This window comes from Lathyrus oleraceus, chromosome 5 (genome assembly GCF_024323335.1).
Source record: "Lathyrus oleraceus cultivar Zhongwan6 chromosome 5, CAAS_Psat_ZW6_1.0, whole genome shotgun sequence".
NCBI lineage: Eukaryota > Viridiplantae > Streptophyta > Magnoliopsida > Fabales > Fabaceae > Lathyrus > Lathyrus oleraceus.
The window spans coordinates 1362570-1383896 of NC_066583.1; the positions used below are offsets into that span (position 1 = coordinate 1362570).

Below are 21327 nucleotides of genomic sequence, written 5' to 3' on the forward strand. Positions count from 1 at the left end.
CAAGTATTTTAGCTACTTAAATAGATAAGAAAAGAGTTGTTTAGGATGCAACGTTGTAGAGTCCTTTTAGAAGCTTTAAAAGAGATGTTGGGATGTTTCACCAAATAGTCAGGTTAGGTGAAAACTAGTTTAAAAAGCCTTTGCTACAAAAGGAAATATTATTTGAATCCCAACTGACTATATGAAGAAGATAGAGCTTAGGTCAGAGATGAACAGTGACATATCAGTGTCACCTTGGTCCTTGCTCTTTGACTGGCTCACGTTCTGATCATCAGAAGCAAACTTCTCTAAAGTCTAGTCTTTAGAGGCTGACTCCTTCAGACTTTGATCTTTGGATGCTAACCTCTTCAAAAGATGACTTCTTCAGAGTCTGGTCTTCAGCTTCTGATCCATTAGAATTTGATCTTTACGCTTCTTATTGAATATTCTGAGTCAGAACAAATACTTGGATTTTATTTAAAATTTTAGTCTATGCTTCTTCATACTTGAACAAACACTAGTATACTCAATTGTTCTTTAAAACCTAAGGGATATAAGACAAACCAATTTTGTTCCAACAATATCCACACCCCTTTTCGACCCGAAATAGAAACATGTTTTTGTCTAAATCTTATATTTTGATTAGATTCTTAAACCTCCATGGTTGGGTCATTGTGCTCTTAAAATCCCTAACATTGAAGGAGTTAAAAGTCCATAGCTTTCCAAATAAGTTTTTTTACGATTGTATTTTATTTCCACTTCCTCGACCATCGTCACACCATCTTCCTCCTCTCATAGTGGAACATTCTTCCATTTCTACATCGAAGGATTAACTTTGTTTTGTTTTCAAAAAAATCATAGAAGTATGATACTCCGTCCCAAAATATAAACAAAACAAAAAATGTATTTTTCTGTCCTAAATTATAAATAAAAAATTAACTTTTATTGTTCGAAAGTGAAACTAAATACAAATGATACTATCCCATTTTTTTCATAATCAATAATCAATTGAAATTATTTTCTTACACCTTACTACAAAAAGTATTTTAAGAAAAACACACGATGTTAATGTAAATTATTATGTTTTACTTTATTTTTTAATAAATTTGATTTTTATTTTATTGTGTCTAGTCGATATCCTTTTATACATTTCTTGGATAACTCGAATATATAGGGGTTAGAATTGCAATAAGTTTGCACCAAGGTTCATCCCTAGTTCCTTATGATGACTTCTCGGCAAGTGTACTAATAATGTCACAGTAATAAAAAGATCGAATCTACAGGGACTGCCTTCAAGCAAGACAAAATGTGTGCAATGTATAAAACCTAGTAAAAATGGGGGTTCTCGAGTTTTAGTGTGAAAAGTAAATAAATGAGTAATCGGAATCACTAAAGCGGTCATGTTATCTTTTAGAATCCTTGATCCCTCTATTGTTGATGTTTGATGCCTTGTATGAATGGTCTTATTACTATAATCCCACGACGAATTAGAAAAACCATTATAGTCGATCCCTCGCGAAATAAGTCACTAACCACTACTCAAAGCTTTCTATCCCTAGTCCTCTAGCGTAAGAAGGGTTAGGCAAATGTATATAATGTTAATTCCCTATGTCAATACTTGGGGTCTCCTATTCCTATTCAACCAACGTAAGTGCAACAATTACCATAGGTCCAACATATAGACTAATGGTCAGTATTCCCTATGTGCCAATAATCAGATTAAAAGAGTATCTCACATGAAAAGCATTAAGAACAATAAGCAATTGAGTGGTATTATAGATCAAAAGGTTCATATAAAGTCAAATCAACATAGAATCAAACAATATTGAAATAGGTTCATCATAACACAACCTAACCTAGAGGGGCTTAGCTACTCATAATTCAAATAACAATACCATAATTGATAGATGAAAATAACATGAATTCCCTTGACTAATGACCTCCAATGGCTTTAAATGCTCTAAAAGTCATCCTGTATACTCTCAAAATCGTGATTTGCTCTCTCCAAGTCGCAACCCTTATGAAAGTGCATAAAATCCCCTTTTATTGGCTTCAGAATGGACCAGAATGCGTCAGAAAAGCTCAGAAAAAGTGACCATCGCACGCGTGATGCCTTTCATCGCGTGCGATGCAACTTTTATGGCCCTATCGCACGCGCGATGTTACGCAATGTTGCCTGGATTATTTCCTAAGTTTCATCCTTTTTTGCTCATTTTTCACTCAAATTTTCACTAACTCCACAATCTTCACACTTAGCTATTTTTTTCTCATTCTTTGGTCATTGTTCTTCCTTTTGGCTCATTTTTCACTTGTTTTGCTCTTATTCTATTACTAAATTTATGCAATGACGAACTGTTATCACAACCCCAAACTTGAATGGTTGATTGTCTTAAAGTAACTCGCATGCAACTGCACATTTCAACAGAAAATAAGCCGCACAATATCAATATAACCTCACCAACTTAAATATTTCTTTTACCTGATCATTGTTCTAGCTTCCAACTTCTATCCGGCAAATTCATAAAATGTCCTCATTATTGTTGAGTACTTAACATGTCTCTCATCTCACTTTAACTCACTCAATAGATAGGGTAATCTCTCAATCAACATGCAAAATAAATTATGCTTAGCTTGATCATGTTCTAATAGAGTTCATCACAGAAATCACAACACACACATTAGAGGTCTTTTCTGGTTGTAACTTGACTTATGTTTAGGTAGGATAACTTTAGGGAAGTAGGTTTAAATCTTTGAAGTTAGGTGCCTAATTTTCCTTCTATCATTATACTTTTTTGTTCCTTTTTGACGGTACTAGATATTTTTAGTCATTCTTTTCTTTTGTCATTTTTTTTGAAGAAGTGTTTTTTCCACTTATTTTTTCTCATAAATTTTGAAATTTTTGGCCAATATTTTGTAGTACCACAACCCCAAACTTAAACATTGCTCACTTCCAAGAGCAACCTCAAACTTAATCTTTTTCATACACTTTAGGAACTATACTTCTACCTAAATCCAAAGAGATGGTGGAAAGAAAAGATCTTTCAAGTCATATAGCTAATAATTTTAGGCTACGTCACCGAAAGAAAGGCTAAAGCTCAAAGTGGTTAGCAATGGATATACATATTACTACAAGGTGGTTTAAAAAGGCTTAAAGTTATAAACAAAAAATTGCCTTAATGTGTATCGGTCAAACCAGATAAACTTAATCGGAAATAAATCCAATCAGATAAAATAATAATGCATGGATATACTCATAAAGAATGAAAAGTGAACAATGGAAGTTATTTGCTTAAACCTTACTAGATGAGGTATTTGTAGGTTGATTACAAGTCCATTGATTCTTTTCTCATCCTTCACCTTCAAGTTACTAGTTGTTATTGTGATGATCAAGATTCTTTAAGATCATTTGTTCAATGCTAAAGTGCTAAACTTGCAAATCAAATAAAACACAAACTACAAACTTGTTTATTAAAGAAAGCATAAATCTTATGGAAGGATTATGCTCGAGTAGCTAATTCCTCTTATGGAAGGTCTTGAATAAAAATAAAGAAAGTTCTGCAAAAAAAACTAGTTAAAACCGGTAGGTTGCCTCTCACCCAGCGCTTCTTTAAGGTCCAAAGCTTGACTCTTTTTATTTTGTGTGTTAGGACGACATATATGACACGAAAAATACATAATCATTCTTCTTCCTTTTGTTTGGTAGGAATTCTATCACTTTCAGGAATTAAAGGTTTTTCTTCCATATTTTCTTCAGTTTGATAGTATCTAACAAGGTATAAATCTCATACAATACTTCATCTATTTCTCTTCTTTTATTAGCCTTGTTGCTAGGTGTAAGACTATTATTTTGTTGAAAATCTTGTAGTTGGATATCTATATCTAAATGAATGATTGAATTTGAAGTTTCATCCGAAACTATATAATCTTCATATTTCATTCTTATTTTTTTCTCACATACATTTTTCACACCCGCTTCTTCTATTCTTGCTTTTATTTCTTCATCAGAGGGTGTGCACTTTTCTTCTTCTTTCTCTTTTTCAACTCTTCCTTCATCGACTACCTCACATTCATGTTTTTCAATTTCCGCATTTCTAGGACTATCTAACATACTTTCATATAACTCCCCACTAGATCTCAGTTTTAATGCTAATTAACTAGATACTTGACCAAGTTGTATCTCTAAATTCTCGAAGGATGTTTCCATATTACTTCGCACGGTTTCTTGATGCCTGTTGATTTTCTCGAAATTGAGTTGAGTCATCTTTATAAACTGAGTCAAGGTTTCTTCAAGTTGACATGATGAATCATTCTCCCATGAATGATCAGTGTAAGGTTCTGGTTCTGAATAATTTCTAGCATTTTCTATAATGAACGTTTTTGTTGCAAGTTCCTTTGCATAAGCTTCAAACTTTGCAAAGGTAGCATAGACGTCATCTTGCATGATTGTCGTGACCTTGCATTCAAACAAAAAGAAAAATATATTAGTAGCATTGCACTAGATAAAAAAAATAAAAATAAAAACAAAAAGAATAGGAAAGAAAATTTAAGAAGAAACAAAAATAACTAATTACAAAAAAAAACATTTTAAAAAATAAAAATAAACAAAAAACAAAATTAAACGTTGCACAAGTGTTGCCTTGTTGAAATATCAACAGTCCCGGGCAACGGTGTCAAAAACTTGATGACTTCTCAATAATTGTATTGATAATATCGTAGTAATAAAAAGATCGAACCCACAGGGACTACCTTCAGGCAGGATAAAATGTGTGCAATGTATAATAGAAACTAGTAAAAATGAGGGGTTTTCGAGTTTTAGTGCGGAAAATAAATAAACGAGTAAACATAATTACTAAAGTGGTCAGATTGTGTTTTAGAATCCTCCATTCCTCTATTGTTGATGTTTGATGTCTTGTATGAATGACCTCACGGAGAATTAACAAAACGATTATAGTATATCCCTCACGAAATAACTCATTAACCATTACTCTGAACTTTCTATCCCTAGTCCGTCAGCGTAAGCAAGGCTAGGCGATGTATAGAACATTAATTCCTTATGCCACTATTCAGGGTCTCTTATTTATATTCAATCAACGTAAATACAACAATTGCCTTAGGCCCAACATATAGACTAATGGTCAGTATTTTCTATGTGTCCATAATCAGATAAAAAGAGTATCCCACATAAAAAGTATTAAGAACAATAAGCAATTGAGTGACATTATAGATCAAAAGGTCCATACAAAGTTAAATCAATATAGAATCCAACAGTATTAAAATAGGTTCATCATAACACAATATAAACTAGATGAGTTTAACTACTCATAATTCAAATAACAATACCACAATTGATAGATGAAAATAACATATGAATTCCCTTGAAGTAATGGCCCCAATAGCTTCAAATGCTCTAAAAATCACCCTTTGTGCTATCAAAATCGTATTTTGCTCTCTCCAAATCGTAACCCTTGTGAAAGTGCAAAAAATCCCTTTTTATCGGCTTCCGAATATACCAAAACTCGTCTGAAAAGCCCAGAAAAAGTGACCAACGCGTGCGTGATAACTTGCATTGCGTGCACGATGCAGCTTTTATGGCCTTATCGCACGCGTGATGGTGTCTGTGATTATTTCCGAAGTTGCATCCTTTTTTTGCTCTTTTTTCACTCAAATTTTCACCAAGTCCACATTCTTCACACTTAACTATTTTTTCCTCATTCTTTGGTAATTCTTGATTTTGGCTCATCTTTCACTTGTTTTGCTCTTATTCTTCAACTAAACTTATGCAATGACAGATCGTCATCACCTTACATTTTTACTTTAATTTTAGATGTACTCACATAGCACATCCACGAGCTAGCACCAAAATGCATGTTTTTTCGTAGATGATATAGTCATACTGGGTGAGTCAAAAGAGAATTTAAACGAAAGGTTGGAGACTTGGAGGTGAACTTTAGAAATACATGACTTTTGTCTAAGCAGAAATAAAAAAAATATATGAAATGTAAGTTTGGCAAAAGGAGAGTCGTTTCTAACCTAGAGGTAAAAATTTGAGACCATATCATCCCACAAGTCAAGCGGTTTAAATATCTTGGGTCTTTAATACAAAATGATGGACAAATAAACGAGGATGTAAACCATTGATTCCAAGATGGATGGTTGAAATGGAGGAGAGCATCATGAATTTTATGTGATAGAAAAGTACCGCTCAAGTTGAAGGAAACATTTTATTGGACTGTGGTAAAATATGTGATGTTATATGGAACAAAATATTGGACCTTTAAGAATCAACTCGTAAGCGTAACAGAGATGAGGATATTGTGTTGGATGCATGGTAAGATAAGACATAATAAGATTAGAAATGATAATATTAAAGAAAGCATTGCGATATCACTTACATAAGACAAAATGGTGGAAAATAGACTTCGGTAATTTGGGCATGTAGAGAGAAGATTTTTAGATACTGTGATATAGAGAATATACCACATAAAGAAGAATCAAATAGTTAAAGATGGAGAAAGATCTAGAAAAATTATAAGAGAAATTATTTAAAAAAACCTAAATGAAATACCGATATTGAGTTGGAGAGAGTATTAAACATACAATCCAACTCATTTGTTTTTCTATGTTTGTGTCAAATGGACAACGGTCATAGCATTTTGACACCTACGATAACAATGCTGATCAAATCCTAGATCCTAACATTAGGAAATATAAACATTTATATACATTAATCGATTATATTCATTGGTTTGAGATTGACCACAAAATTATCTTTAAACTACATTTTTAGTTTGGTTTGTTAGAATTTTTGCCAACCCAAATATTAAATAAAGTGCAGACAACTACAATACAAGAGAAGTACTTCCATAGAAACACATAAATTCATATTATTTGAAACATCCGATAATAAGAAATAAGAAAATTTTAAATTTATTTAAAATTTAATTTCTTTTTTTATTGGATTCGTGAAGTAGTTGTGATACGAAGGAGAAAATTTTATTTTTATTTTTTAGTAATAATTTTTTTTTGATTGAATGTGTATAAATATGTGTTATGGTTGTTTCCATCTAAAAAATTTCCACAATACAATAGCTTAAACGAATATAAAAATAAAAACCGACTTCCACAATCATTATAAAAAATTGGGTTAGAATTCTGTATATTTGTAGTAAGAAATTGTGAACCCACGCCATTTGAAGAAAAACCGACACAATAAAATAAAAAAATTAATAATGATGACGATGATGGAACCCACTATCTATTTGGATTTTTTTTAAATAATCATATTTTTTAAATTAAATTCTTAAATAATCATTTTTTTTCAAAATAAATATCAAAATAACCACGTTTCCAATCAGATATGTCAGTTGTACTGGCGCATCCATTTACATTTCAAAGGAGGCGTCATTGAAACCGACGCATGCTCCCAATGGTCATGCATGTAGGCATCATGCCTCTTGGCGCATGCACGTATGCATTGGTGTATGTGCATATACATCTGGCGCATGCAACTTTAATTTTATTTTTTTTTATTTTAAATGTTAATTTAATAATTAAATAAAAAAAATATTAAATTTTTTTATTTATTTATGTTATAATAAAAATTACATGGAATTGACCAAAAATTCAATGACCGACCTGATTGAAACGTCCCTTTGTTCCACATCCAGGTGCGTTAGTCTGTCTTCGAGGTCTCCCACGATTTTTCTGAGGTGTTTGGGTTCTTTGAGTGCTGACATGATCCAATGGTGGCTGGTGTGAAGGTCCGGTGGAAGGTCCAGCGGTATTTGATATATGTGTCATCATTTGTTTCCAATAGCTCGGGGGTTCTTGCCAACGGCGCTTCCGTAATTGAGTTCGGTGCCACATGACAATAAATCTTGTGGAATCAATGAACTCTGTCTTTAAAGGCATCTGAAACCTACATATAACCGCTTTAATGCAGGCAACATATTTCAGGCTAGGGGCAATGTTTGAGATCAGACGTTCCAAATGGAGTTCAGTGTTGCAATCTGGATAGTTGCTCAGTGATGCTTCAATGAAATTCATTAGATACGAAGTTACCAAAGCAAACACGCACGTGGTCACGGTGTTTGACCGTACTAAAGGTTGGTACAATGTTGCTAAGTCCATGGATCACAATGAAGGCATGCCGATGGGATAATACAGAATGAAACTAGATAGAGGTTGGTGTGACTGCGGAAAGTTCCAAGCCTTTCGTATGCCCTGCCCACATGTCATTGCAACATGTTCAAAGGTTTGAAGGGATACATCTTACTTACTATCTGACGTTTACAAAGTCATAAGCATATTCAATGTTTACAAAATTAGTTTTTCAATAGTTGCAAAAGAGGATTACTGACCAGAATATCAATGGGGCATTCTCTGACACAATGAAGTTATGCAAAGAAAGAAAAAGGATCGCCCAAATAGTAACTGTATTCGAACCGAAATGGATACGGCGAATAAAATGGTTCGATTATGTAGTTCATACCGACAGTCAGGTCACAATCGTATCAAATATCCTAGTGTTGGAACGAACACAACAAGATAATTTTATATGTGCCTCTTTTGCAATATATAAAAAAACAAAACTTATTTCATATGATAACTTTGTGAGGTAATACCATTACAAACAAATACAACACACAAGTTACACATAAACAACAACACAAACAACTACAACAATTAAAATACCATTATTATAACTAAGGGATTACAACCATCAAAATAATTTTGAACATATTATGCATCATCCTGCGAACGTCTCTATCAATCTTAATATACACTCATTCATGCACTTCTCCATTTTGGTTGAACATGGACTCACGCCATTGAATCCTTCTCCTTCTAACCAACGGTTCAACGTCCAATTAAGACGTTCTAACGAATCTATATTTCAAAGTCGAATCTTTATCGACGGTGCAACGGTTGAAAAGATTAAATCAACATTCCCCTTTTGAATGTATTCAGACATGATTAAAAAAAAAAAAATTTGAAGGTAGTTGAAGTAGAATGAAAGAAAATAAGGTTGGAGGATAAGAAGCTATGTGAAAAAATATGTGAGATACGCAGGATATTTATAAATGAACCATGAAATGCATGCATCAAAGACTTAGGTGCCACACACAAACACACATGCATGTGTCAGATGCATGGGTGCATGTGTCAGATGCATGGGTGCATGTGCTAAACTACACATGCATGCGCCAACAACCATGGCGCCTTCATGCAATGCCATTGAAAGCATATGCCAATGGAACTGACGCCTCCTTTGAAATGTAAATGGATACATGGCGCATCTGTTTGGAAATATGGTTATTTTGATATTTTTTTAAAAAAATGATTATTTAGAGATTTAATTTGAAAAACATGATTATTTTTAAAAAAAAATCCATCTACTTGTGTCTATTTCTTTTCAAATTAAGTCCTCAAATTTTGAGAAACCGAAAAGATCCCAATCCAACCTCAAGCCAGAAAACAAAATCTCAAAACTTTTGAGCATAAAGAGAACATAAAAAATAATAATAATAAAAAAATGACCAAAGACTATTCCTCCCCTACAGCATACTTCATCAATCCATCAGATTCTCCTTGTGGGGCACTCAAAAGTCAATCTTCACAAAAAAAACTCAATAAAATAGAAATCAAGGGAACTTCTTTCCCTATTCATCATTTGTTATAAAGATTACAATTTCCACTACACAACTGTGTCGGCATCCAGCACCCATAAATATTTACATGACAAAACTATGGAGGAAAACACCAACGGTTTCCGGAATTTAGACTTCCCAAACCATGATTCTTTCGTTCAATACTTAAATTACCTGGATTGCTTCCCCTCCCTGTTTTTTAATTAAGATATTATCACAATGATTGCGGTGGAATTAATCAAGTAACCACTGCCACCAATAATAAACACGCCTTTTCCTTAGAAATACAGCTTGCCCAGCTTAACACTCATCCTTATTGGTATCCTATAACTAAGTCATGTTAGCTCTCTGGTAAAACTAACAAAATAGAAAACTTCATATAACACAATAATATACCAATGTGAAAACAGTGCTCAATTATTCTTGCTTTCTTCAAGAAAGCCATTGCTAGAGAAGAACATAAGCAATATTGCAATATCAAAACTCAAGTTGCATGTCTCAAGGATATGCAAGCCAGTACTTGAGGTTGCATTCTACAGTAGTACATTGTTGAGTTGTATGGACGAATTCTGAGTATAAAGATACAAATAACTGTACCGCAAAATATTGCTCACAAAATGAAGCTAGAGATGTTTAATTAACTACAAGGAAAAGTAACAAAATCTGTGAATAATGCAACTATTCAAGACTTGTTGTTTTAATCAATAATCATTATTTTTATATTACTACAATGTTCTGCAAAGTCTACCTGCCTTATACTTTTTGACATCAGATATACTGACATTTAACCAACTGCCATGGAATTTACTGATAGATATTAACTGCAAGTACCTTTGATCATCAATTAGAACCCGCTGTTATAATGATGCCTACACAGAAAATCAGAAGTCTAAAGATCCACATTGTTTGCTCTCAATGCTTTTTCTTCCATGGCTTTCATTTTCTTCCTTGCAACCAACTTCAACCCGACTCCGTCCAATTCCCAGTTTAGGCAAACCTCGATTCAATCCATCAAGCAGAACACAAGCTTTACACCATTTCTGTACATGAAAAGGTTATTGTATCTCAGCTGTTCTAGTTCAGATGACCCAATAGTGAAATCAAACGGAGAAAAAGACCGAACAATATCTTAAGGACTATGAAAGCCCATTACAATACAGCTCATTGAGCCCAAGGAAAACAGAAGATGAAACTGATCATCAAGTTGAATCACGTGGAAGTCTTTTGAAATGAGTAAGAATATCAAAGTTGAAAAACAAAGTTAGCAATATAAAATAATAACTTAATCAAGCCATAAGCTTACTCAAATTAAGATTTGTTTATAGTGGTATGAAAGCAAGATTAGCTGAAACAATCTTATTCAAAGGAAACCATCAATTTGGATTGAAAAGTATCATTGTATATATATGAAACTATGTTAATATTCAACCATAGGAAAATACCTGACTTGAAATATAACCACAACGTTCACACGTTCCCTGCTCGGGCATTTTAGTAGTGGTAGAAATCCTGAAATTCTCCCCGGATTTTATGATGTCGAGAATGGCCCTGGGTCTGCATTTTCATGAACATGAGTATGATGTAATATTGTGATAAATAACAAACAAACAAACAGGATAAATGGATAGGGGTTTAGCACCTGATTCGCTCCAAATCCTTGATGAACTCGCGAGCAAAACCACGATAAGCATTTGGAGAATAAATGCATTCAGTGGAAAAGTAATCAAGCTTCTTGAAATAAGCATACATAACAATCTCTTTTTCATAAGTATATTTGAAAGGTTTACATCTAGGGATTGGCCCATCTTCACCTGTTACAATTGAACTGCATCTACTCAATCTAGCTATATCTCCTCTCAATATGTTCAACAGAATCGTCTCCGCTATATCATCGGCATTGTGTCCTGTCACCAGTTTATCCACTTTCAGGAAAGCAGCTCCCCGATCAAGCGCCTGGCGACGGAAGACGCCGCAGAAAGTGCAATTGTTCTTCAGACCGATGAGTTTGACAATCTCGTCCATCGTCCAACCGTATAAATCCTTGTAGGAAACAATTTTGAGAGGCAATCCATACTGAATCTGGTTTCGATGAACGGTTTCAAGGGAATCGTCGCGGTAGCCGGTGATGCCTTCGTCGACGGAGAGGAGGAAGAGATGGAGGCCGTAATCGTGGACGCGGTTGAGTTTAGATAAAACGTAGGCGAGGACGGTGGAGTCTTTACCGCCGGAAGCGCCGATGGCGACGCGGTCGCCGCGGGAGAAGAGACGGTTGGAAAGGATGATTTGGTGAATCTCGTTTTCGAAGGCGAGGTAGAAACATTCAGTGCAAATTTGTTGAAGGGTTTTAGGTCTCTTGAGAGAAGCTCTTCTTTCGTTGCATAAACAGCAAATGCGCACGTTTCTCTTTCCTTCCATTATTCACTACGACGGAACAGCCACCTAAACCCTAACGATCTTCAGTACAATAGGCAAGCTACTACTTTCAAAAGAACAACAACAAAAACAAAAATAAAATAAAATAAAAAATTGGATTACTTCCATTTAGAGAAAGAAAAAGAATACTAAGTTATTTCAAAGGTTTAATGGTGATGAATTGGATTACTTACATTTAGACAAAGAAAAAGAAAACCCACCTATTTGGGTTTAGGGTGATACATGTAAAAAATATTTACAATGTCATCTAATAAGAATATATCATTTTATCATGTCATACAAATATTTTAAAATTTTGAGTCTGACTTGGCGGGATGCATGGTCGTCATTGGTTCACAGTGTAAAATTCACTCATTTTTTCTTCAAATTAAATACTCAAATAATTATTATTTCAAAAGATTTATCAATTAATTATTTTTTAATGAAACGAGAAGAGGAGTAGACACTTGGGTGGCACATGCATGCGTTTTCTAATATAGGCGTCAACCCTAGTGGCGCATGCTTGCATATGATGTCACTGCAAGTGACGCATGTATGCATTCAATAGGAGTATGTGTCACTGGCAGTGGCTACTCTTTCGTTTGTGTTTTATTTAATTAGTTTTAAAAAAAAAGAAAGGGGAAATAAAATCAAAAATTAAAATTAATTTATGATATTATTTCATTAAATTCAATTACATAATGATTGAATAGAAAATCAATGATCCGGTCGATCGTAACAACCTTTGGTTCCACACTTTGACGCGTTTACTTATTTTCGAGGTCTCCCACGATTTTTTTGAGGTATTTGGGGTTTCTCAGTATTGGTCTGGGGCAAAGGTGATTGGTGGGAGGATCATGGCATATTTAAAATATTTCTAATCATTTCTCTCTAGGAACGGGGGTTGCGTAGTCGAGTTCGGTGCCCATGTTCTCGTAGTTGGGTCAGGTGGATGGGTTACGTGTGGACGGGTTGGTTGGTTGAATTGGGACATTAAATTATTTTGGAAACTAAGCAATGATTCTTGTGATGTGAGAAAGTCATATGGTAGTTGGGTGCTTTGACAATGTGATGTTTGGGTGTACATTGGTGGGGGTTATGGTGGGATGGGATGGAATCGAATGAATTATCGGGGCTATATAGTTGTTAGCGGAATGGGTCATGCTCTTAGTTTTGTGTTTGGGTGTATGGCGTGAATTGTTTGCGGGGTTAGGTGTTTGATGGTTTGATGGTTTGATGTATCCGGTATGGTGACTTTGTGAGGTTGGTCGTTGGTTTTGGGTGGGTTGACATTGTTATTGGTTTTGGTAATGGTGTGGGATTGGTTATTGGACGGGGTTTTTTGTTGGGTGTGTGATGACGAAGCTCGTTGGCGTGGATCGATCAAATACCTCGGCAGACACAAAAATGTGTTGTTGTAACCAACATATTCCAATTGATATAATTTTGAGTTGGTATAACACCATGTATGATAGGACCGGTTAAGATGTGTCGTTGTAGATTCCTCCATTGATGACACATCTCTTTAGCGAAGTATTTTCAATCAGAATAACCTCCATTGGGCATCAACTTTTAAATGATGTCACTCTCCCAAACACGTCGGAGAGTTTGGAATTTGTTGTTGCATGTCGAACTACAATTTGACACGGTCACTATGGTGCATCTCCACAGTAATGAACCTGATGATTGGTGTTTTTGTTATCCAAACTGCAACACCATCGGGGTTAACTTGATGGTCGAGACTCATATACGGCCTCCAGACAAACTGTATAAGAAAAGTAAATGATTAGAAGATTTGTAATTTGGTAATATTAAAACCAAATTTATAGTTGTTTAATTATAATACATCTTTTGGTCCAAGGTGGTCCAAAAGATTGCAATAGACTACTATAGCATGTTTGGGACATCTTTTGTAGTTCATCCCCAGAATATTATAATTAGCAACAATTTATTGTTGAAGTTGAGTATAATAATCTCGCAAATCGTTACACTATACAATTATACTCCCTCTTACAAGAAAGTGTGGATAGGTAGGACTAAGGCGGTTGAAAGAGTGTTCGGAAATTAGAAGGAGTCGTACAAAGAAATTCCAAAATACTTGGTGGCACTTAAGCATTATGCTCTGGGGACTATTGTCATTTTGGAGACTTTGCTGGCATATACCCCAGACGGGACTTGTGTTAGTGGAAATGGCATTTTCCACCGACTCTTTTGGCCGTATGAACAAATCATCAAAGGTTTTGCTTTCTGTAAATCTATTATACAAATTGATGGAACATGGTTGTACGGGAAATATAAAGGAACTTTACTCAAGGCAGTGGCACAATATGGCAACAACAATATTTTTCCAATCGTCTTCTCTCTAGTTGAAGGGGATAATGCTTGTGGATGGAGTTTTTTCCTAAAAAATCTTGGATTACACGTTGCTCCCCAGCCTAACTTATGCTTGATTTCAGAAAAACATCCATCAATTGAGAGTGCCTATAAAAACATTGATAACGGCTGGCAGGATCCTCCTTCAACATATGTTTACTGCATTAGACACATTGTTTAAACTTTCATGCGGAAGATCAAAGACATGATGTTGCGGAAGAAGGTTGTTAACGCATGGTATGCATTAACAGAACATTTCGTCAAACACTATCGTGAAGACATCAGATTAACAAATGCAGATGTAGTAAGGTGGATCGGTAATATTCCATTGGAAAAGTGGACCAGGGCATACGACAGTGGTCAACGATGGGGCCACATGCCAATAATTCTCGTGGAATCAATGAACTTTGTCTTCAAAGGCATCTGAAATCTACCAATAACTGCTTTGGTGAGAGTAACCTATTTTAGGTTAGAATCACTGTTTGAGATTAGACGTTCAAAATGGAACCTAGTGTTACAGTCGAGGCAACTGTTTAATGATGCTTCAGTGAAATTCATTAAGGAGGAAGCTGTCAAGGCTAACACACATGTGGTCACAGTGTTTGACTTTGTATTTGTTTGTTTTGTTGTTTAATTATTGTTTAAATTATCGTTTAGTTGTTGTTTTTAAATTGTTTTAACCGAATATTATGATATTTATGAAATTGAGATATAAGATATAATTCAAGTTGTGTGTGGCCTAAGTCCAAAGTCAATTAGGGTTTATGGTTTGTTACTTAGTTTGTCACTTAGTAGTCAAGTAACTTTGTATATAAATACACAAATATGTAAATCAGTTTGTAACACATTCATTCTTCAATAATAGTAATCCTTATTTCATATTCTCTTTCTCTTTTCTCTATTCACAAAAGTGTCTCATGCGCTAACATTTTTTTGTGTACAAGTGTGAGTTGGAAGCTCCACATTGCTTAGAAAAGTGAAGATTTGACACTTTATAAGTGAGAGGAATCATACACCTATCACCTTAAGGTTTTGGGTAAATATATGGTGTCTTTATCACTTATGTATTGCTCTTGACCCAATGTGAATGCTCTTCATTATGACCCAACAGTGGTATCATAGCTAATAGTTCAACTAAGGGACTGACTCCTTGTATCGAAAGTCTTTCTGACAATGTGGTGGTCAGACGACGTGTTCTGTTGTAGTGTTTGTAACGGCGGTACAAGAGTATATGGATGAAAGAGCTTCCGTTTTGGGAGGAGTATAGTCGATGAACTCACACTTGAGAGGGAGATTGTTGTGTACAAATGTGAGTTGGAAGTTCCACATTGCTTAGAAAAGTTGATATTGATCATTTTATAAGTGAGATGACACATACACCTATCACCTTAAGATTTTAGGTGAATATGTGGTGTCTCTATCACTTGTGTGCTGCTCTTGACCTAACGTAGATACTCCTCATTATGACCCAATAGATTTCTCATATAAAGAAATACATATGAAGAAAGAGTCAATGGTAAAACTACATAAGCTCTGAAATATTAATTACGACATTCAATAGCAAAGATCCAAAATTAGGTGGTTGGGGGACAAAGATGAGAATACCAAGTATTATCATGGGTGCTTAATTATAGGAAAAAATTCATTGAAATTCTATCTTTAGAAGTGAATCGAAGAAAGTTAAAAAGAAGTGGATGAAACTATAAAAAAAATTGAGCACTTCTAGAAACATTTTTTTATAAGAGAGTGAGATTAAACATTGCTAGTGTCAATTTCAAAATATTGGATGGTGGGGCTAGTGAAGACCTAGTCCGGGAGTTTTCAAAAGACGAAGTTCATAAAGTGGTTTAGAAATGGGAAAGGTCTAGATGTCAAGATCATGAAGAAGTTAATTTCATATTTGTAAGAAAATTTTATGAAGACATTTAAAGTGATTGTATGAGACTAATGTTTGAACTTCATGCAAACCGATGGTCAAAAGGGAAAAATTGTTCCTTCATAGTACTTATCCCAAAGAAAAATAATTTGGTGAAAAAATAAAATTTCATGCAGATATCATTAGCGGAATGTATATACAAAGTCCTATCAAAGATCTTGATAAATAAACTAAAAACTTGTTAACCTAGTCAATTCAACTACAAAATCAATGTCTATATTAGGCAAGAAAATCCTTGACGAGATCCTTATGACAAATAAAATAATTGAAGGAGTTTCAGATGTGTCGAGGGTTAAGACAATGAAACATGTTATAACCATTCCTTTTTCTAATTGCACTTGAATACTTTAGTATGTTAATGAAGATAGCAGTTGAGATGCGGAGGTGGTTGAATATGTGGATCACTATGACAAATATATTCTCTTTGAATTGATGTCAGGATTAAAAGTAAATTATTATAAGAGCTCGTTGGTAGGGGTTAATATATCTCAAAGATGGATTGAAGAGACCACTAACATTCTTAATTGTTAAATAGATCTCATGCCGTTTAAATACTTTGGTCTACCAATTGAGAAAGAATCGAAAAAATGGATTAGAAATTAGGCATTTAGGGTGTTTGACTCTATTTGTCATTAGCTCAGAACTTCCACAGTATTAATAACAGATGGAGTGTTGCCTTTGAAATTGTCATTCTTACTATGTTATGTATAGAGAGCAGCAAGTCTTGGTATAGAATTACTTTGTTTAATTGGGTTGCCAATGTTGTGGTTAATTCTATTTTTTTTAACACACTTTGTTGTTCGTTTAGCTTTAGGCAGGAAAGGTGAAAGGGTGTATCCTAAAGTTATCTTACTTATAATGTCCTCAAGTTATCTTTTAACCAATTGAAAACAGGAATGCGTCCTAAAGATAATTTTAAGAAAGAGCAATTTCGGATTTCTATAAAGCCTATAAAAAATGCAGAGTGGGTGGAGTAATTAACAATCTCCTTTTTGTTTTATTGGCCATGCGGGTGCTTTAGAGTCATTCTATTTGGAAGAGGCCATATGGAGTCTTGTTTCTTTACCTGGCTCAATGTATTCCTTATACTTTGTTCAAGTCCTTTATTATTAGTAGTAGCCACAAATTCATCTCTAGTTTCTTCTATATGAATTCACCGGCTTATCCCTTAAAAAAACCGAATTCATGGAATGTTTAATTATCAAATTCAAATTCAAAATCAGTCAATTTTTCATTGCACCAACATCTCTGAAAAATGGTGTGTCCGTACGTGTCGGACACCGACACTTGTGATTAGCTTTAATTTATTCATTTTTAAAATTATTACCAACGTTGCCGTGACGGTGTCAGTGTCGTGTTTGGGGTGTCCGTGCTTCATATCATAGCACAACTACACAGATAATACTGACAGACACCCTAGACTCTATCCGTATGCATCTGATGTTTTATTTTTTGTAACATAGATGGTGATCAAATTAATTGAAAATATACCCTAACTGTCTTAAGTTTTCTGTTATTCCAAAAGAGAAATAAACTTTTAAAAAATAAAATAAGTGTGCAATAAATCTCTAAAATATGAAGCAATGTTTATTGCAAACACATGACCAGAGGCCATGTATCCAAGACAGTTTGGTTGAACTTCGGATCACAAGAACTTGGTGGTTGTCTGCAGCAACCACAACCACTAGAATTTTAGGGAAAAGTTACAACCAAACCATTAGCTGAATATAGGAATGTTACTCACTAAACTCATGACAACAACGGGAGTTGCATCAAAACCCAATTCCATGACAAGAGTTTAGAGAATGTTACTCACTAAACTACATGATATAGTGTAAAACATGACAATGTTGCAACCAATCTCACCCAGTGAGAAATGTTTTCATTGTTATTTTCGTCTTTAGGGATGAACTGTATTTCCAAGAACAATAATCATGTTTGTTGATTGATTAAGACAGTGCTTGCTTTCATAATTGTTAGGGGGGTGTATAACAGAATCAACTCAATGGATTGAGAAAGCAAAAAGTAGTGTATAAATAAATTTAACAACAGTTACAGACAAGCTAACCAAAGATAACACAAAGTAAGAAGAAAAGAAAAACAAAAACCTTACAAGAGCAAGAGACTAATTCTTTGGAATGTTCTTGCCAACAATCTTGGCCGGAGCTATCCGCAAAAGATTCCCAGGCTTACCAGGAAGAGCACCTTTGATCATGATAACATTAAGCTCTTTATCAATTTTAACAATCTTAAGCTTTCTGATCTTTGTGTTGGATCCACCCATTCTCCCAGGCATCTTTTTTCCCTTGTATACCCGACCAGGTGTAGTTCCGGCACCAATTGAACCCAATTGTCTATGACTCTTGGAACCATGGCTCATCGGACCCCTCTTGAAGTTATATCGCTTGATTCCACCTGTCAAAATTCATCCATTGTTGAATCCAAGGATACATTATCATCAACTCAACTTACACACACTACCTTAAGAACAGTTATAGCTATGCAGAAACATCAGATGTAGGGGCGTGAATTCAAACCCCGGCAACATTCCACTTATTCAAGCCACTGGTCTAGGTTTAAAAAAATACTAATATACTTGTACTTGTTTAAAATAATAATAATGAAAAGGTAAGTAATGCAATTGCAAACCTTGGAAACCCTTGCCAATGGTGGTGCCGGAGACATCAACAAGATCACCCTCTTTGAAAAGTTCATCAAAGACAAGGAGCTGATTAGGTTGAAATCCTTCAACAGTTTGAAGACGAAACTCCTGAAGATGGCGCAAAGGAATGACTCCAGACTTTTTAAGATGACCCAATTCGGGTTGGGTCAATTTGGTGTCCCTAACCCTACGGTAACCGACTTGGACAGCGTTGTAACCGTCCGTGGCTTCGGTTTTGATCTGAGTGACAATGTTGCCTTCTTTGAAACCGACAATGGTAACGGGAACAACTTCTCCGTTAGGTTCAAAATAAGTCATCATTCCGAGTTTGGTAGCCATGACTCCAACGCCAGCCTCCATACTCATGACAACCACTCGTCTTTTTGGTCTATCATGTTGCTGCAATTTGAGGAATTGAGAAGAGGGATTCTTGGAAATTGAAGTTGAGAATGAAAGTGAAGTAGAACGGGAGGAGGAGGGTAATGAAATTGAGAATGAGGAGAATGCCGAAGAAATGGAAGCGAGCGACATGATGGATGGATGGATGCTCTAAGTGTCAATGGTTAGTTAAGTTGTTATGTGAGAAGAGAGAGAGCCATAGACAACAATGCTTTTAAAAACAAGTCTTATCTTCTTTTTGCTATGGATTACGGATTTCATTTTACAGTATTTGTGTTACAACCCGACCCGACTTCATTTTATTTTGGGCCTTTCCTCTACTCATAAAGACGGCCCAATAAAGCCTAATAAAATTTAGAATTTTTTTTCCATCTTTATGGTGCAGCTCACACCTCTGAAAATCTGAAATTATTCTTAGGTATTTTTGAAGATGCATCTTCGAACGCATCTTAAATCTCTTCATCCTTCATAAATCAAGTAGTCACCCCGTATTTGCCCAAAATTCGTCCGGAGATACATCTGCGAAAATTTTATGGGATATATTCGAAGATGCATCTCCAAAAACTTCTCTCCCTGAATGCATTTTTAGTTATTTAAACTGGATATTTTTGATACTGTTGAGATATTCTAAGATGCACCTCTAAAAATCCAACTGAGTGCATTTTAACCTATTTAAACATCATTATTTTGGATATGCATCTTAGGAAAAATATTGTCCTAAGTTTATATTATTTTTTTGGAGCCAAAATTATTTTAAGTCAATTAACAGTGTTATAATTTTATTCAAACATTAATAAACATGCAGATTATAGAACAAACTAATACATTAATTAAAAAAACATATAATAATATTACAAACAATGTTCTCAAAGCATGAAAAATAATACTAAAACATTCAAAAAAAAAGAATAATCTACTGTGCATACCTAATCCTAATCCCATGGCTCCTTCTCTGGCACCGATAATCCAAGGCATTCTCTGACTCGGTAACAATAACATGTGTGAGGCATCTGCATCATCGTCACCTCTCTCAAATTGCCCAGACTTTATGCCTCATACATAAGGCACATAATATTTTGGCATATCGGCAACACATAAATGGCATGGTCATCTCAGGCATGTTCATTCTCCAAGATCTCCTCGTGAGCTGGCCTAGATGGACGTCCAAAAGCGTATGGTGTCATGACAATGTATGACACATTATAGAACCAAGTTATGTAACCGTCCACAAAAGGCCATTGACATGTGGTTGACATCCTCTGATACTCCTCGAGTACCATATGTCTCTCGTAATCCGCTAGTATGTTATCAGGATGTCTACGGACGGTGTTGTCAAGAGCTGACTCGAGTATCGAATGACATTTTAAAACCAATCATCCTCAGACTAGTAAAAAACCAAAATCTTTTTGTTGTGGTTAACAGACTTCAAATGCGCTTCTGTTAAAAAATATAATAATATCAGTCGCTTAGAATTTGTATAAAACCTATAAATAACAATCGTTAACAAATATACATCTTGGCACATACATATCCAACATCATGATCTTTATAGTATATTAGTAAGGAGGTGTCAGAGGACCCTCCTTGATAACCCTCTACATGGACACCATCATGTACAACAGGAGTTACATGTGAATAAGTCTCAGAAGCTTCAGGTTCATCTTGGTCTTCATGAGTAGGGGAGACGTGCCTGTGGGATGAAGACCCCTGAGACAGACAACTCCTAGAAGTCGATGTTTCCTCGTCATGAGGCCTAGGGATGGTTCCTCGTCTAACCCTGACCTGCTCATTCTCGTGTCCAATCCTCTCACATCGAACGAACGCATGTTGGGTTTCATGGCCGAATCTCAATCTGTCAGGATTGTGTTACAACCATTTTTCCAGAAAAAATCAAAAAATAACATCAGTCTACATCC

At 35.0% G+C, this 21327-nt stretch overlaps 2 protein-coding genes across 2 annotated transcripts; both read right to left on the minus strand.

The window, feature by feature from the left end:
• Positions 1-10022: 10022 nt before the first annotated feature.
• On the minus strand, positions 10023-12167 carry LOC127086442 (cytoplasmic tRNA 2-thiolation protein 1). Its single transcript, XM_051027207.1, has 3 exons — positions 11269-12167; positions 11072-11183; positions 10023-10669 (listed from the first exon to the last, which is right to left on the minus strand). Exons 1-3 carry the CDS (start codon positions 12042-12044, stop codon positions 10511-10513), a joined length of 1047 nt encoding a protein of 348 aa, XP_050883164.1. The 5' UTR covers positions 12045-12167; the 3' UTR covers positions 10023-10510.
• Positions 12168-18339: 6172 nt separating this feature from the next.
• LOC127086443 (50S ribosomal protein L3, chloroplastic) lies at positions 18340-19651 on the minus strand. The gene is made up of 2 exons (XM_051027208.1): positions 19000-19651; positions 18340-18765 (listed from the first exon to the last, which is right to left on the minus strand). Exons 1-2 carry the CDS (start codon positions 19541-19543, stop codon positions 18476-18478), a joined length of 834 nt encoding a protein of 277 aa, XP_050883165.1. The 5' UTR covers positions 19544-19651; the 3' UTR covers positions 18340-18475.
• Positions 19652-21327: the final 1676 nt, after the last annotated feature.

Bases quoted from the DNA above. Each gene is read 5' to 3' on its own strand.
- LOC127086442 (XM_051027207.1), bottom strand. From the start codon at position 12,044: ATGGAAGGAAAGAGAAACGTGCGCATTTGCTGTTTATGCAACGAAAGA. The intron at 11,184-11,268 runs GTGCTAAACCCC...ATGAAAATGCAG, and splicing joins AAGGATTTGGAGCGAATCAG to ACCCAGGGCCATTCTCGACA. The intron at 10,670-11,071 runs GTATTTTCCTAT...TTTCATGTACAG, and splicing joins GTGGTTATATTTCAAGTCAG to AAATGGTGTAAAGCTTGTGT.
- LOC127086443 (XM_051027208.1), bottom strand. From the start codon at position 19,543: ATGTCGCTCGCTTCCATTTCTTCGGCATTCTCCTCATTCTCAATTTCA. The intron at 18,766-18,999 runs GTTTGCAATTGC...GAATTTTGACAG, and splicing joins CATTGGCAAGGGTTTCCAAG to GTGGAATCAAGCGATATAAC.